The sequence below is a fragment of the Bos taurus genome, chromosome 8, assembly GCF_002263795.3.
Source record: "Bos taurus isolate L1 Dominette 01449 registration number 42190680 breed Hereford chromosome 8, ARS-UCD2.0, whole genome shotgun sequence".
In the NCBI taxonomy this organism is placed as follows: domain Eukaryota; kingdom Metazoa; phylum Chordata; class Mammalia; order Artiodactyla; family Bovidae; genus Bos; species Bos taurus.
Window position 1 is genome coordinate 75,491,544 of NC_037335.1, and position 18,815 is coordinate 75,510,358.

Consider the following 18,815-nt stretch of genomic DNA (forward strand, 5'->3'; position numbering starts at 1 on the left):
TCTCAACTGGACTCCAGAGCAAATGCTCCTGGGCCGGGGTTGGGAACCAGGAGCAAGCAGGTATCAGTGTTTCTGTGTTTGCCCTTGACCCACCTTTACCCTTGAGGGAACTCCTGTGTTCTACTTCAGGCAATCTGAGAACCCCAAACTGACCTTCCAACCAGTCACTTGGGACCTTTTTCCTGCTGCCTCTTGGTTACACATACTCAAACCACTTTGCACTGGAATATTTATTTATTTTTACTTGGCAAAAAGTCAAGTGCTACATTTTGAAAAACAAAACCTCAAACAACCAAATGCATTACCCATCACAGAAGAGGGTCTGCCAACAGTACAAAACATTCTAAAATTATTTTTTTATACAAGTAGGTTTAAAATGAGTTCTGTGAGAACTAAGAAATCTACAGCTTGTAGTTTAATAATAGAAAAAAATTAAGACAATTAAAAGATCTGTAGCATCCAGCATTTTGCTTAATTCCCTGTTTATAGCACCTATGTCTCTAGGTTAGAAGATGAGAATTCTAGAACCTATGGTGTATGCCTTGCAACACTATCCAGGGTGGACTTGCTGTCTCCCCTCCCTATCAGCACCCATCACCAAAAAGAAGACACTCTTTTTTTTTTTCAATCTCCTTAGTTACACCCAGAGCAGGGGGGACAACTGGGAAAGCGACTTGGACACTACAGTGCAGGAATATGACTTCTTTCCCCCAGAATGGGCTGCTACCAGAAACAGAGTATGTGCTTCGAGTGGTGGAGGAATGCGGGGGTGGGAACAGCTCTTATCTGCAATATGATGCATAAAAAAACAAGGAGTAACTGGTCAGTCAGTTGCCTGCAAGTTCAAAAACCTCAGACTAAACAGTTCAAGGGCGGAACAAATCACTGATCACATTGCTGCTTTTACATGCACAACGCTGCTGGCTGTAGGCCACCCCATCGCCATCCCAGGGCTGAGCCAACAGAGCGGCTCCAATGTCTTCAGAAAACACACATTCCACACATGAGGCACTCACTACACACAGATAAATCCCCTGCTCATCCCCACCCTCCTGAACTGAACCCATTTTAGAAAACACAAGCAAAACCTACTGGGGAGATTAGAAGAAAGGCAAAGACATTTCTCCTCAAAGCCAAAGGGACCAAAGCATGTCAATTTTAGCAGACCTGAGGCCTCCCATTCCAGGTCCCTGAGAAACCATATCAGGTCTTGTCTGAGAGGAGGGGGAGGGAGGTTGGGATGGAAATTCTTTTTACCAAGTCCCACCAGACCTTCTGCAACTGCCAGAGCTGCATTTTGAACTGAGACTCTGATGTTTTGGGGGTAGTGGCCATGGATTTGACCAGATGGGAAACTGAAGTGGAAGTGACACATACACAGAAATGTCCTCCCCCAGGGGACACACAGAAGGGGAGAGGCAGGTGGGAGATGGATTACTTTGGAGTCCTGGCATCAGAGTCCCAGAAAGCTTTCAATCAAACTCAGAGGGTTTCCTACTGGTGATTTGTTTTCCTTTCTATTTTTACTTCCTATAATCAGTGTTGTTAGACTTTACAAAACAAGATAAAGACCAGTCCCAAAGCTGGACTCTGTGAATAAAGTTGTTTCTTTTATAAATATTTTAATTACAGTAATCCTCACTCCAGGTAACTTCAATGACACACGGTACGTGCAGGCACACAAGTTCTCTCTCACACACACACACCACACATACAACACACACACAGCCCCCAAACTTTCACAGAAAGTCTAGGACAGCAACTATATAATTATAAAGGAGCCCTACCTCTCAAGAGTGAAGGGTGAGAATGAATTATGTCAATCTAAGGAACCCAGAGTGGGGAGAGTGTGTGTCACTTAAAGAAAAAATACAAACAGGAATTAACAATGTCTGGTTGAGAAGCCAGAAAGAAAAAAGATAGTAAAGTTAAATTCTGTTTACCAAACAAAAAACGAAACAAAAAAACAAAAAGTCCTTTAGATTTCTGAACAGAGGTTCTTCCTATCAAGTGCTTAAAGCATAGGCAAACTCCGGTGTTCCCACTAAAATATGAGGGCCTCACACAACTGGAAAAAAATCAAAAGAAGAAATGGAAACTGAGGATGGAAGTTAGTGTAAATCTCTGCATTTTGGGAGAGAGTTGGTTGTCATTAACTCCAGAGCCCAGCATAGTTTCCGTGGAGCCCTGAAGGGAGGGGACCTCCTGCCACGAAGAGTTTCGTTCCGGACGAGTCGTAGCAGTGGGTGTAAACAGCATTGGGGAAGAAATCAATGTCCGAAAAGTAATTCCTCCAGGTTTCATCATGATTCTATGGGGGAAAAAAAAGAGACTCTGTTAGCACTTGCCAGGGGCGCAGAAAAGGCGAAAGAAGGGACAAGGATGCTTTCTGGGCCCCTTGAAAGGAGAAGGTCCTGTTATCTATCACTGGATCCCAGGAGACTGGTGCTCATTGACTTGGGGCCCTATTTTTCCAAATGACATTAGGGAGGAGCCAAGTAGGATGAAGAAATGCTACACAAGCCTAAGGTCTTCTCAGGACTGCTGGAACCAATGCTTTAATAATTCACTGGCAGTCTCAGGGGGGAGGCTCCTTCTCCTTCTGGCTGTTATCACCTGCGGGTTATCCTGGGTCAACTGGTGTGTCTTCTGGGCCTCAGTTTTCCCATGGATGTGCAGACACAAAAACAAAAATCACGGAACAGTGTCTTTACCTGCCTCTTACTAGTGAAAAACTATGATGTGTTAGTAGGGGTGGGAATGTAAAGACAACTTTTCTGTCACTGGCCAGTAACCATGTGAGGCCGGGCTTACTCACCAGCCAGCCTTTGCCAGTTGTTAGTTTCAGGTTCTCTCCTGCGAGTTTGGGCTTGGACCCGTAACAAGCTGAGAGCTTCTCTTCCAGGAACCTTTGAGCTCGGATGTCATAGAACAGCAGGGAGCCCTGCCCTGTGCCCACAGTGATGATGTGCTCATAGAAGCTCACTGACCGGATCCCTGAGACAGAGAAAAGTAAAAGGGTGATCGGATCTGCGAGCCTGAATTTCTCTGGCACTGAGTTCACGTGCCACCCCGACATACCACATCACCTTTCCTGTGGCAGACCCAGCTCATGCACAAGCCAGGGCACCGTGATGCCACACTGGCCATCCGCACATTAACAGGAACCTTCCCATAAGCCTCAGAGAAGTGCCTGATGATGCCTGAGATGCTTGTGGCCTAGGACCGCAAATCTGCCCTGAACCTTCTTGCCTCTCCTTGGCTCACTCAAGGCATCCTTCATCACTCTGAGCTCTTTTCCATTATATGTTTCTAACCCGCACTGAAACTGAGGGTAATGTGGGTATTTATAAATCATTACATTAACAAGGACTTTCTTGTATTTGACCTAAAACCACTACCATGGCACGGCAAGAGGTCTTTATCTGGTATTAAGTGTGTTAGGAGAGTGGCAAATAGCCTAGAACTCAAGACCCAATGGTGCACAGTCTCTCACTTGTGAATTTAAGACAAGTCACCTAATCCCTTTGGGTCACAGGGAAAACACATCTGCTGCATCTGTGGATTAAATAAGAGCATGCGATGCGAAGAGGTTTCACTAGTATTTGTGAAATCAATATCTTATTAGGTTTGAGTGCCACCCCTATAACAGTAACCAAAATCTCTTCACTGCAGACATCATTCCTGCTAAGGCAATTTACTCTTTCCCTTACTTACACACAGTTACTCTCTCAGTTCTGAAATCTAAGTATTTCAAAGATAACTGAAAACAAACAAGTCCAAAACAAAGGCGTATCTGCAACATTTGCATGAAAATAAATACTTGAAAGAAGCTAAAGTGTAATCCACACAGTGCCTTTTAACTGCAGTGAAGGGGAACAAAGGAGAGATAAGAAGAAAACACACTTTGTTAGATTGGATCCTCTGGATTCTGGTCCCTGGGCTGTTCCCCCACCAACTAGTGTGATGCTGGGCAAGTTATTTAACCAGTCTGGGTCCTAGTCTCCTCCTCTATAAAATGGGGTATAAACTGCCTCTCACAGGGTTCTTGGTAAGATGAAATGAGATGGCTGACAAAAGTATTCTGAAATCTTTAAGTACAGTACAAACATGCCTTTTTATTCCTCAATAAAGGATGAGGGTGCCCTCTGACAGAATATGCTATTAAAGATTGGTGGTGGTGGTGATGGTGCGGTTTTGAAGTCTAGTTCATCCAGTGGTCAGAACTAAATATCTTCTTTATCTTTACTGATTTACAATCTATATACAATGCACTGCAAATATTCAAAGTACACAATGTGAAGTTTTAACATATGTATATATCCACAACACCATCACCACAATGAAAATAATCATTATTACCCCCAAAAGTTTCCTCATAGCCCTCTGTAAAATCCCCCTCAGTCTACTGCATCATCCCTTAGCATAAAATGAATTTTCTAGTTCAGGCAGAGTTCCAACAAAAAAACTAACACAGGAAAGAGAGTAGGGTGATGTGAGGGAGTACGGAAACCACCAATATCCTGATGGTTGGTTTCCATCAAAGCCTTCTGTGACCACACATTTGTCTAAAGTGTTTGAAGCTTGGCTGCCACGCAGGCATTCCAGCTCCCCTCTGTGTCACCAAACACCTTCATAAAAATCTCTGTACTTGTCTGGAAACCAATATAGAAACAGAAGGTCAAAAACCAATGGCAATGTAGCTGTAAGCCTGAGGGGCACACAGGGCTCTTACCACTGCCTCGCTCCCTGGAGCAGACAGACTTGACGTTGTATGATGGCTGCCGCGGATCCAAGAAAGAGACGTGAGCTTGGGAGCCCACTGCATAGACTGACCATTCATTACCATAGGCCAGGCACACATTTTCACGGCAATATGGCAGTTTGGTGGAGAGGAGCTGAAAACAGAGAGAGGAGAAAGGTAACCACGATAATACTAGAGAGTATACAGAAGGGCGCTGTTCTTTGCTGCCCACCTCTGTGGGCTTTCCTCATACACAAGATATGCAAAGTCAGAGATCAAAAGACACGTATTGCTCCATCCCGAGGCATGTTAGAGAAACAAAGAGTGGTGATAATAAACGAGATCTAGGTACTGAAGAGGACTGGTTAGAGGAAAAGGTCAAGCTGGAATTAAATAATGAGAAGCAGAGAGAAAGGCCAAAAACCACAGGCTGTTTCCAGGGATAACTCCAGGGCACTAAAGCCACGGGCCCATCTGTTTTCTCTGCCAGGAAGAGCTCAACCTTCTCACTGATCTTCAGGTAGGAGACCTTGTTTTTGGCTACCTGCAGCCTAAATACCCCACTGTGTGGTAGCTTACACTACAGAAAGCACACTCGTGGCTCTGCTCAACCCAGGCAGCCCAATCAGCACTGACCCTGGATCCTTATCATTTAGCCAATCTTCAGAGCCCACTGAAGTTGAGGCACCCAGCAAGGGTGGTGGAGCATAAAGCCTCCTGCGACATGAAGGAATCAGTAATTCCTAGAGCTCTGCTTCCTCTTGAAAGAGATTCCATCAAAGAAGGAATAAGTCTCAAAGGCCTCTGGGACAAGAATAGAGCAAAGGATTCACAGGTACGTTTAGCTTTAGGCAAAAGCTGCTTGCAAATATTGTAAATTCATACCTTGCATTAGAGAAAGAAATGGTAACCTACTCCAGTGTTCTTGTCTGGAGAATTCCATGGACAGAGAAGCCTGGCAGGCTACAGCCCATGGGGTTGCAAAGAGTTGGGAAACGACTAAGCAACCAATACACATACCTTACATGATTATTTTGGAGATGACTTCTCTTAATTGACTTTTGTCAACAACTCCTAACATTTAGGTTTGCCTGCCCTGACAATGCTGCAAATAGTCCATAATCCATAAGCAAATACTGAAAGGCATTGTGGAATGGAGGACTGCGAGCTAAAGGAGTCTCAGCAGGCCCTTGCAGTGTGAACAGTGTGAAAGCATCACCCCACTGACTCCTCTAAAAGATTTTCGAGAGAGGCAGGCTAGACTCAGAAGTTCATGTACCATGTGGTCACATGTCCAGACACTTCAAGAATTCATGTTTTAGATAAGAATGAAAAATTCAGAGATGACAGTATTTTAACTTGAAGGTGAAACTACTAAGTCCTGTTCAGCACACCTTAGATAGGGTATTTTCAGTCTTCCAGAGATGAAAGTAGCCATCCAGCGATACTGCTCCCAATTCCTGCAAAAGCAATGAAAACAGGTCATATACACAGCAACTAACATACAACAGTAAGCAGGAGAATACCTGCAGGATGCGGTCCTCCATTCCCTCACTTGGATCCCATGATGGTGCCAGGGATTATCAGCCCCTCATTCTCACCCTATGAAATGCAGCTGGACAACATAGTAAAGCAAGGCTGCTTCTTGAGAGAACCCAAGAAGCTAGTCCAGGCTTGCACGGAGACACTCAAGGTTCAAAAAGCCAGTAGCATACAATCATACACATGACATCCTGTTTGTTAGAACAGAGCACACACGTGAAAGCCAGTTTTGTAAGTCTCAGTGTGAGAGCTTCTGTAAGTACAGGGTCTAAGGTAGGAGATAAGTCTACCCCTAACTTCTAAATATGGATGAGAGATGGGAGGCTAAGGGAACTAGCCCTCAAATTGTGGTCTGACTCAAATTTTGGGAAAAGCCTTTCTTCTCTTATGGGTCTGGGTCTTCAAACCAGCAGTCTACTTAATAGTTCAGTTTCAGGAGATCTGACTCAGATGATTAGACTTGATGGAAGCATTGAGAAGAGGCTGTGAAGAATGAAAAGAAACTGAATACAAGAGAGAAGAAAGTGACTGCATGTAGGAAAATCATACCCAAAACAGAGCACCTGCAAGGTCATGTGCAGATGAGAGACAGATCAGAATGCCCCTGGCGAAACTCTGAGAGGTTAACAGACGTGAACCATGCAGAGAATATTCACTGCAAGGGGAAGGTTTCGTAATTTTAGTTATAATCTTTCTCAGACAGAGATTGTTACTGAGCATCCCTCAGTCTTCAAGAGATGCCGCTTGGGCTCAGAACCAAGTTATGCAGTTCTGACTTGGGAAGAGAGAAGGGAAGCGCATCTTCCAAGACATAAGCCAAGAAACTGAAGCAAGGGGAATAGGCTTCAGGGACCTCTGGCAAGCTCATACCTTGTTCTTGTTGTTGAAGGCCAGAGCCCGGACCTTGCAGTTGTCAGGGTTTGTGTCCTCCTTGGGGATGTCCTTTAAGGCCTTGTGAGTGATGTGAGAATACACAGGGACTCGCGACACATTGTGCCTTGCATCACTTTTGGTCAACACATCATCTGTCACCTCCCAGAGTCCCATAGAACCATCACGTGAGCCTGCCGGGCAAGGAAACCATGGGTATCAGACATACCAACTGGCCACGAGACAGTCCCACAGAAGCCAAAAGGACTTTTTTTTTTTTCAAAAGGACTTTCTTAGCCTAGTTCTCTGTGCACCATGTTCACACGTGCGGAAGTGTGGCCAGCGGCCCAAACCAAAACGGACAGCAGTATGCATTTTAACAGCTACACTGACAGGATGACTCAACTGAAGTGCAGGAGTTGATATATAATTATATATATGTATATTTTTTTGACCATGCCTGTCCCACAACCTGTGGGATCTTAGTTCCCCAACCAGGGATCGAATCTGCACCCCCTGCATTGGAAGCGCAGAGTCTTAACCACTGCCCTGCCAGGGAAGTGGTTGTATCAAAATGTAACCTTTAAGTGTAATGTGGTTGGTGAGACTTTTCAAAAGAGAACATAATACATTTGACAAAGCTCAGTAATGTTCCAAGCCAAATGCTCAGGTTACTAGGGCATGAATGCACAGGTGATTTCTACTAGGCAACAAGATCTGGCAACTTCCACTCTAGATCAGTGGTGCTTAACATTTTCTGAGTCCCAGTACCCCTTCTTCAGACTTAGGAATGTTAAAGACTTCTTTCTCTGGAAAAATACACCAAAGATCTACACTGCACACTCAACTTCGGGGAGGTTCCTAGGCCCCTTAAAGGGACCACAACCCCTGAATTAAGAATGACTGTTCTACATAAGATGAATGCTTAATAACATAAATTGTTTTCCTTAGGAAATAATAATGAAGCACTTAAAACAGGTCTATTGGATAGATATAAAACAGTATATCAAGAACCATTAAAAAAATTTTCAAATTCCTTTCAGTATCAGTATTTGCCAACATTCCTTTCAGACCAGAAGGTGCCCCTCCCACACTTTAAATCTCCTGAATACTTCACAGTAAAAACTATCTAACATGGGAGAAATATCACTCAATTTGTTTGCACCGTAAGGTCTGTGGACAGGTTCAAAACAGAGGGTTCAATGTGTGTGAAATCCAGAAAAGGACACCAAGAGAAGGGCATATCTAGAGAACTACGTAAGAGTTATAATGCAAGTTAAAAAAATAAAACACCACAAGCTTTATTATGAAAAATGTCAAGCACGCTGAAATGCTGAAAGAATTTTACAATGAATTATATACTTACATCTAGAGTCTACCATCAACGTTTTCTTATGCTTGGTATATCATACATCTGTCTATCCCTCTAAATGATCCTATTTTAACCTAGTAATGATCCCATTTTAACAACTGGAGTATGTACTGAAAAAAGACTAGCAAGATGTATTTAAAAATGTTAACAGTGGCTATCTCTAGGCAGAGATTGTGTGGGTAATGCTTTCCTTTTTTATTTGAATTTTTAAAATTCTTATAACAAACATATGTTACTTTTGCAGTAAGGAAAAATTTATTTAAAGAACTAATCTGGCAGCAACATGAAGATGAGATTAGAGGAGATAAGACTAGAATCAGAGAGAAAATACAGAAGGTCATTGGGATAATTCAAAAGATAGATGACGAGCACCCAGGGAAGACAGAAAATAAATTGATGGGTCTAAGAGATATTTTAGAAAATCATATCAACAGGGCTTGGTAATCTATGGAGAATGAACAGAATTAGTTCCCTGGCTGTGTGCCTAGGTAGAAGGCAGGAACATTTACCAATATGTCAATGGTAAGGAGAAGTGTGGTCCTGGGAGGGAGATGATGAGTTTGAATACCCTGAATCTGAGGGGAATGTTCATCATCAAGGGGTTGATGTTCATCAAATGTGAACATTAACACTGGTTAACAAGTATGGAGCATTTTCACTATGGCAGCCACTAAACACTATAATATTTGATCTTCCCAATGACCCTTTAAAGTATGTACAATCATTACCCATGTTTAAACCCAAGTCTTAAAAAGGCTTAAGTAACTTGTCCTCTATGCTAATAAGCGGTAGGACCAGGATTCAAATTCACGTCTTTATTATCAGAGCCAATATTCTTTTTTTTAATGCAGCAAAACCTATTTTAATGCTAATGGTACATCAAACATTTTTTTTGGTAAATAATAGAACCTTGTTTATACCCAATTAAATAAGACATCTACACTGACTTAAAACTATCTGAACTTTCTTGCTGATGTGACCTCTCAGAGTATGAAATTCTTGATTTGGATGTAAATGAAGCATAACTGAAAATTCAACAGCTTTTTTTTTTTTTTCCTGCACTGTGCAGATTATGGGATCTTAGGATGCCAACCAAGGATCAAACCCAAGCCCTCTGCAGCCGAAACATGGAGTCTCAACCACTGAACCGCCAGGGAAGTTCCTCCCCAAAAATCTAGCCCCTGCTCTCCTGCACAGCTGAATGTTGGAGCTATTAATATTTGCAACTGAGCTGCTTACTGCAAAAATTTGAGGCAGTTTCTCAATCTTTATATATATCACTCCTCCAAATTAGGCTTATTGTCTCTGCACGTATTATAGTTTTAAAATGTATACTGTGATTTTACTCTTTAGCTTCCACAACTGTATGTGGTGTTGTGTATCCTGCACACAGCTGTCACAGGGCATCTCTATCATTAGGGTAGGGAGGTGTACCAACTTAGTTGGATGACCAGGAAACTGAAACACAAGCTTCTTTCAATATGCAACAATTTGGAGAACACAGCATTTGAAGATTATTATTTGTACAAAGCTGTATTTCCTCAATTTAGATGGCAAAATTATATATTAGGAACATTGATGGGTTTCTGTTGTGTATGTAGAGTTTTTATTTATTCTACAGTTTATAAGGAAGGTATGGTCTATATTATCATAATTAAAGTCTCAATAGAAGATGTGAATAGCGCATTTAGATTTTAATCTTTCTTTTTTTTCTGGCCGCTCCATGAAGCATATGGGCTCTTCCCCAGTTAAGGATTAAACCAGTGCCCCCTGCATTGGAAGTCTTAACCACCAGACCACCAGGGAAGTCCCTAGATTTTAATTTTTTACTATTAGTATTAGGTGACTTACAATATTCTATGTTTCAGGTGTACAGCACAGTGATTCAATATTTTTATAGATTATACTCCATTTAAGGTCATTATAAAATAATAGCCATATTTCCTCGGCTGTAAATATATCCCTGTTGCTTATTTTATACATAGTAGTTCGTACTTAATTCCATACTTCTATCTTGCCCCCCTACCCCCACTGATAGCCACTAGTTTATTCTCTTTTTCTGTGAAACTGTTTGTTTTGTTTTTATACATTCATTTTATTTTTGAAGTCCACATTCCAGTGATGAGTTTTTGTCCTTCACTGACTTATTTCACTAAGCATAATACCCTTCAGGTCCATCCATGTTGTTGAAAATGGTAGAATTTCATTCTTTTTTAATAGCTGACTAATAGTCCATTGTGTATATATACCACATCTTCTGCTTTTTTTCATTTTTACTTTACATTGGAATATAGTTGATTAACAGTATTGTGTTACTTTCAAGTGTACAGCAAAGTGATTCAGTTATATATATACATATCTATTCTTTTTCAAATTCTTTTCCCATTTAGGTTATTACAATATATTGAGCAGAGTTCCCTGTGCTATATAATAGGTCCTTGTTGCTACCTGTTTTAGCTTTTCAGATGTAGCTTGTGGGATTTTAGTTCCCTGCCCAGGAACTGAACTTGCACTCTTGGCAGTGAAAGTGCAGAGTCTTAACCACTGGACTGCCAGGGAATTCCACAGCTACCTATTTTATTAATTTTATTTTGGCTGCTTTGGGTCTCGGTTGTGGCACATGGGCTTTTCACTGCCTCGTGTGGCCCTGTTCATCGTGGTGCAGGCATTTCCAGTTGTGGGGCTCTGGAGCACGTGGGCTTAGTTGCTCCTCAGCCTGTGGGATCTTAGTTCCCCGACCGGGGATTGAACCTGTATTCCCTGCATTGGCAGGTGGATTCTTACCCACTGCACCACCAGGGACATCCCCTGACCAATTTTTAACTGGGGTGTTTATTTTTTCATAGAGTTGTACGAGCTGTTTATATGCTTTAGATATTAATCTTTATTGGTGATATCATTTGCAAACATTTTCTCCCATTCCATAGGCTGTCTTTTTTTGCTGTTTCCTTTGCCTCAGGAGATCAAATAAGACATTGCTATGATTTATATTAAAGATTGTTCTGCCTATGTTTTCTAGGAGTTTCATGGTTTCCAGTCTTACATTTAGGTCTTTAATCCATTTTGAGTTTAGTTTATTATATTGGTGTGAAAAATGTTCTATCAATAATTTCATTCTTTTACATATAGCTGTCCATTTTTCCCAGCACTTCTCATTAAAAAGACTGATTTTTCTCCATTGTATATGCTTTGCCACAGATTTACTGACCAGTTTACTTCTTTGTTCTGTCCCATTGATCTGAGTGTCTTTTTGTGCCAGTACCATACTGTTTCAGTGACCACAGCTTTGTAGTTTAGTCTGAAGTCAGGGGGCATGCTATCTCTAGCTTTGTTCTTTTTCATCTCAAGATTGCTCTGGCAGGACTGCCCTGGTGGTACAGTGGATGAGAATCCACCTGCATTGATCCCTGGTCCAGGAAGATTTCACATGTTGTGGAGCAACTACACCCATGTGCTACAACTACTGAGCCTGTCCCCTGGAGCCCAAGAGCCACAACTACTGAGCCCAAGTGCCTAGAGCCCATGCTCCACAAAAGAAAAGCCACCACAGCGGGAAGCCTGCACACTGCAACCAGAAAAGCCTGTGTATAGCAACGAAGACCCAAAGCAGCCAAAAGCAAGCGAGCAAACAAACAGAATTAAAAAAAAAATTGCTCTAGCAATTTGGGGTCTTTTGTGGTTCCATATTAATTTTAGGACTGCTCTAGTTTGATGAAAAATGTCATGGGTATTTGGTAAGGACTGCATTAAATCTGCAGATTGCTTAGGGAAATACAGGTATTTTAACATCATTAATTCCTCTAATCCAAGACCATAGGATATCTTTCTCTCAGAGTCAATATTCTTTCTTCTTTTTAAATTGAAATATAACTGATTTAGGTACATAACAAAATGACTCAGTATTTTTTGCAGATTATATTCCATTATAGGTTATTATAAGATACTGAGCATAATACCCTGTGCTATACAGTATATCCTTTATACTTTTTAATTTTATATACAGTAGTTTGTATCAGTTAATCTCATACCCTTAATCTGTCCCAACTCCCTCCCTCTCTGTTTTGGTAACCATAAGTTTGTATTCTACATTTGTGAGTTTGTTCCTGTTTCAGAGCCAATATTCCTAAAACTTGCTTACTGTTCACAAAATGTAGCCTTGGAAGCTATCAGCCTGAAAACATAGAATGCTCCCAGGATATATTAAAAAGAGAAGGAAAGCTCTCCAAAAAAGCCATGTCCTGGCTCCCAACAACCCCATTTAATTCAGGTTACTGTCATACATATAGTCCCTATAGAGGGGACAGGATTCAGTCTTTGCCCTCCAGAAGCTCTCATTTCTTGGGAAGACAAATGACAGGGAATCCAAAAGCTTCTGAACCACTAGTGAAAAATTGTGAACTGTGACTATGCTTGTCCATTAGACTTCTCTTCCTTCCTTGCTGTTTTCTATTGCCTTGCAAAAAATAAAAAGAAAGAAACATTTATGTTCCCTTAGCTTTGTTTGTAGCAGTTCTAAACATGGGCTTTGAACTGAGAGCTGGCTTCAGATCCTGACTCCATCTCTCACTGTCTCTGTAGCCTCTGGCAAATTATAACTTCTCAGAATCTAAATCTTCTCAATTGTGAAATGAGGCTAACAATGCAAACCTTCTAGGATTGTTATGATAATTCTATGAAATAACATATGAAGTACTTAATTTAGCAACTCTTATGATTTTTAGAAATTTGGGAATTTGGAATGGGCAATTATATTTTTACATATATATGCAGGCATGCTCCATCGCTCAGTCATGTCTGACTCTCTGCAACCCCGTGGACCGTAGCTCCTGAGACTCCTCTGTCTATGGAATTATCCAGGCAAGGATACTGGAGTGGTTGCAATTTCCTCCTCAAGGGGATCTTCCTGACCCTCATCTCCTGTGTCTCCTGCATTGGTAGGTGGCTTCTTTATTGCTGTGCCACCTGGGAAGCCAGGTACCCAGAAAAGCTGGCTGGCACTCTGAGCCTGTGTTCTAGGCTGCTGTGGGTATTCAGAAAGCATTTTGAGTATCTCTTCACTCATTTCCATGTATTTTTCCTGACTGTTCTACCATTGGGAGGGGAATTCCCCCAATCCTGTACAGCTTTATTAACACTATAAAGTTGTACAGAAAATGATCATTGCTCCTAATATTTTCCAGAGTACAACTTTTCCAAAAGCACTTTCCCAACTATTGTCTCAGTGAATCCCAACAAAATGTTGAAGCTAAGGGGCCATCACACAGGATCTATTAAAAAAGGCAGAGTATGAGTAATAAGTGTATCAGTCTTTCCAGTACTTTCCAGACTAGGAATATACAAGGGACATGACTTATCCAAGGTCACATGCTAAGTCAGATAAAGAGACGATACAAGGTTTTCTGGCCCCTGGCTGATGGTCGGTTATTGGGCTATTTCTAGTCCCGATACTATCCCATTTGTAACTTTGAGCCTCCCTCCCTCCCTGCCACACCAGAATTCCTTGCAAAAGGGCACTTTACCAGACACGGCCATAGTGTCACTGATCCACGCGATGGAAAAGATCCAGTCCTTGTGTCCATCCTTCAAGAGGAGGGCGAGATGGGTGCGGGAGGAGGGGGGAAAGAAACGAGTGAAATGAGGATCGCAACGCACGCCCCTGAAAAGCTTAAAAGGCTGGATGAAAGTATCTTTGTAAAAATTACAATTCTGATCTCTGGTGATGGCAACCCAATTGGCATGAGCCTACAATCTTTAACTTTCTGTCTTGAGAAGCTCAAAGCTGGAATGAAATTGGCTTGCCTACGGGCTATAAACACGGCCAGTGGACACACTGCTCCAGCACTTTATCTCTTGATGTCTTACTTGTGGCTCCTTCCACACTATTACCCACCTCTCATCCCTCCAACTTCATCCTGGCACCCTCCCCTTTGCTTTCTGGGACAACAGCTAGAACCGACCTCTATGTTCTTCCATCTTTTGAACTCTCTTCCTCAGACATCAGGATGGCGTGTACCCACATTTCCTTTAAGCCTCCCTGTTCAAGTGTTATTCTTATCAAAGAGGCCTTCCCTGACGACAGCATCCTCCACCACACTCTCTCTCTTTAGCCTGCCTTTACTCTTCTCCATGGCACTCACCGCTCTGACTTACTGCTGGTACATTTTTGTTGGTTTATATGCCTCCCTTGACTTGAGCACAGGCTTCAAGAGGATATGCGGCCTTTGTCTCTTTTATTCACTGCTACATCCCCAGAGTCTAAGACAATGGCTGGCCACAGAAGGGTCAAAAAATAGTTGCTGAGTGAATAATTTAACAAACTTTTCTGACCATGGGCAGTAGGAGATGTGTAAACACCAACCCACTGCTGCTGGCATCTAAGGTGTGCTGCACGCACCTCTATCAAACATACCTTCTGTCAACATCTGAAGCTCTCTGTGGGGAGCGCAGTACCCACTCTGAAATCTCTACACCCACATCTCACCGTTACAACTCCTCACCCCAACCCAGCCCCCGAGTCAGCAGTAAGCAAACCATTCCTTCCTGAAGGGCTTAAGGGAGGAAGGTCCATGTTACCTGCTGGACTCTGTTTAAAAACTTACATCTCCCACACACACAGGATCTAGTGTAGGCAGCCTATAGATGGCAAGACTATTAGGGTTGTCTCCTCCAGTGGCTAACAGTGTTCTAGAGGGATTCAGCTCGATAGCATGGATACCGCAGCCCTGCTGAGTCACACATCCAGGCTCCCGGTCCTTCAGAATGGGAATCTTGGTGATCTGGCTTGTCTGGACATCCACTACAAATAGCTACAAGAGAAAAGAGAGAAAGAAGGTGAAGTTTCTCTTCAGTGTGGCTGACCTTGGGTATAAATATCCATTCATTCACTCAGTTATCCTTCAAACATTTAATTAATGTCTACTAACTACAAAGTCAGGGCTATACTAGTCAAATGAAACATGTAAATAAGAAAACATAACAGAGATAGGTATAATATGTTATATAAACACAGAAGAGGAAGAAGTAAATTCTGTCTGATAGTCAAAGATGGCTTCAAAGACTTGTATTAGACTTTGGACCTAATGAACCTGATGAAAGGTTTTCTACCAGTGCAACCGTATTATGTATCACTAATTCTTACCAACACATGTGTAGAAAATTATAAACAAAACACATCACAACCACTATTAGACATAAGTATAAACCATACCAGGTTTGCTAGAGTGACCTGAGATAGGAGAGAAAGAGATATTCACATCTCAATTACTTATCTGTCCTGTGCCTCCATGTCTCTGCTTATGCTACTCCTCCTGCCTGAAATGCCCTTATCCACTTCTGTAACAAACCAACCCTCTTTCGTTCTCCAAAATTCAACTCAGAGAAATGCTTGATAGAAAAGATCAGTCTTAGAGAAAGGGCATTCCCAATCGAGTCTATTAAACTCTTTATGTGATTCAATGATTCATTCCTTTATTTGCTCACTGAGTCAGCACCAATTCAATGCCAAGAACTGTTCTAGGTGTGAGAAACCTAACTACTAGGAATGATCTCTGTCCTCATATACCTTATAGTCTAGGAAGTTCATTTAAAATTCTACCAGCAAATCTCAGAGTGAAGCCAAAACATGTCAAATCTTTAAACAATCTACTGCTTGCATAGAAAGATGAAAGGAGGAAGTAGGTAAGTCTTAAATTTAAAATAGAAAAAGAAAAGGAAGAGTAGCTGGAATAAGAGTGTCAAGCAGAGACTGGTGGGGGGAGGGTGTGGGTTTTAAAAAGAAAGGAAGAGTGAGGGGAACCACTCCCAAACCTGTAAACCCTGATAACTATTTAAGGCCGAGACCCCACCTAACTGGCACCATCACCGATGTGTCTTGACAGGCATTTTCAAATTTTCAAACTCAATGTATCTAAAACAAATTATCTTCTTCCCCAAATTGTTCATTTCATCTGATGCCACCAAAATCTCCCTGCTCACTCAAGCCTGGGATTCACCCTATACTCCTAACTTCCTCCTAAATATTCCTACAGTTGGCTCCTTCTTCTTCATCCTCTCTCCTCTACACGACTTGCCTTCAGGCAAGGCCATCAACAAAACTAAACTCCACACTATAATCATTCATCTTCTTAAAGAATGGAAATCCTCCCATGTCCATTAAAAAATATCTAATAGTTCCCCTACCCCTAAATTCGACTTCCCTGGTGGCTTAGATGGTAAAGCATCTGCCTACAATGTGGGAGACCTGGGTTCGATCCCTGGGTCGGGAAGATCCCCTGGAGAAGGAAATGGTAACCCACTCTTGCTTGGAAAATCCCATGGATGGAAGAGCCTGGTAGGCTTCAGTCCATGGGGTTGCAAAGAGTTGGAGACAACTGAGTGACTTCACTTTCACTTTCCCCTAAATTCAAGCCCTTCAGCATGGCATCAAGATTCTCCTCAACGTGGCCCCTATCTATCTCTCCAGCTTCACATCCTTCCATGGACATTATACTATAGAAAGAGCTGCTTATAAATTATTACTCACACAAAATCTTCAATGATACATAATGATTTTATCTCATGGTTAGGCTGTTCCAATGCCAGAAATGCTTTCGCCTACTCTTCTCTTTACCTGGCTATTATGTCCTTACGTTTCATGATTCAGTTCAGACATGTCCTCTCCTAATATTTCTTAATGTCCAGGCTGATTAAGTTCCTCTCTTGTAGGCTTCCAAGATAGCCCTCTACTCACAATACTTAGATCTTATCACAGTTTTAAAATATTCACTTGTCTCTCTTCTCCATTAAGCTAATAATGCCCTCTCAATTCCAAGAGCAGGGGCTTTATCTTATCTGGTTCTGTTCTCCTGCCCCAACAACACAGAGCTACACAGTAAGCACTTAAGAGTAACCACCTTACTGAGGCCTGCCCAAAGATGTTAGGGGGACCCCTATGTCCCTGCACTCAGAGTGGGGCCCTGGAGCTGAGTTCATCTGATATAAGCCCAGATGTCCAGATCACAGCACTGTCCTGGGGTGGCCTCCTGGCTCAGGGAGAACCAGTCCAGAGGCTAGTTAGACTAGGTCATTCAAATTCTCTCAGCAGTATGGAACTGGCTGGTGGCGCTAAACCAAACTGGGTGGCCATTTTCTACCAAAGCCATTCCCAGAGAAAAGGAAACAGTAAATTTAGGAAGCATGGACACCCCCGGTTCCTAGTGGCTTTCCAATTCCTAGCTGTTTCCTTCTGAGATCCAAGAATACTTTCTGCTCTTGGGGTTTGTGAGCTAGCCCTTCCAAGAAATATGACTGGGTTTCTTACTCTTTTATAGCATGCCAGATTTCTCTGTCCATGAATTCTCCAAGCAAGGATACTCGAGTGGGTAGCTATTCCCTTCTCCAGGGGATCTTCCTGACCCAGTGGTTGAATCTGGGTCTCCTGTGTTGCAGGCAGATTCTTTACCATCTGAGCCATCAGGGAAGCCCTAACCTAACCAACACAGCCTCGCAAATGTTTAATACAGCAAAATTTATTGCCACTCACACCTTTGTGTTGTATGGGACAACGTACCAGTAATATGTCAGCTTCTAGACCAGTGATTCTTAAACTGTTTATCACAATAACCTAGGGAAGTTTCTTTTTTAAAAAAACTACAAAACAAAAACAATTCCCATAGCCTACCATAAAACTCCTTCAAACTAAAAAGTTCTGAGTTTTGGGCCAGTAAACCTGAATTTTTGTCAAGAATCTCCAGGTGAATCTTCTGACTGCTCAGGTTTAAAAACCACTGATCTAGAGCCGTGCTAGTCAAAGGAACATCTGGAAGCTTGCTGGAAACCAAGAATCTCAGGCCTCACCCTAGACCTACTAAACCAGAATCTGGAGTTTCTCAACATCTCCAAGCACACGGAAGTATCTGAGACAATCTGCTCTGTACACTAAGGACAATGTATTTGATAAGAAACAACCCTATGCCTTAAACAAGTCTCCATTTCTGCCTCCCAGAAAAGGAAAAGAGAAAAGGCTTTATTTATTTGCGTCCAAGAAAGTCTTAAGTCCAACCTCTCCAGTTTTGGACTTGGGAGAGGTCTAGGTTTAAGAATGTTGACTTAGCAGCTTTGTGAACTTCATCAGTCATTTAACCTTTCTGAATCTTGCTTATCTAGAAAACTTAAATAATATTATTTATCTAATAGGGCTGCTAAGAGATTTAATAAAATGTGAAGTTTCTAGTACAGGGCTCAGGACAGAACAGGTGCCTTACAAGTACTAGTTCAGAGATAGTCTATTCTAATGTTCTGTTTGATTTC

The 18,815-nt window shown here is 42.0% G+C and overlaps 1 protein-coding gene across 2 annotated transcripts in view; it reads right to left on the reverse strand.

Moving 5' to 3' along the window:
• Positions 1-215: 215 nt before the first annotated feature.
• The window catches only part of DCAF12 (DDB1 and CUL4 associated factor 12), a 40,235-nt gene continuing 21,635 nt past the window's right edge, over positions 216-18,815 (reverse strand). For both annotated transcript variants that reach the window (XM_024995746.1, NM_001167896.2), the window contains exons 3-9: positions 15,128-15,334; positions 14,048-14,108; positions 7,157-7,350; positions 6,139-6,204; positions 4,736-4,898; positions 2,819-2,997; positions 216-2,311 (exon numbers count right to left, since the gene is read on the reverse strand). In XM_024995746.1, the coding sequence (XP_024851514.1) occupies positions 2,153-2,311; positions 2,819-2,997; positions 4,736-4,898; positions 6,139-6,204; positions 7,157-7,350; positions 14,048-14,108; positions 15,128-15,334 (1,029 nt within the window). In that variant the 3' untranslated portion in view covers positions 216-2,152. The remainder of the gene's footprint in view (positions 2,312-2,818; positions 2,998-4,735; positions 4,899-6,138; positions 6,205-7,156; positions 7,351-14,047; positions 14,109-15,127; positions 15,335-18,815) is intronic.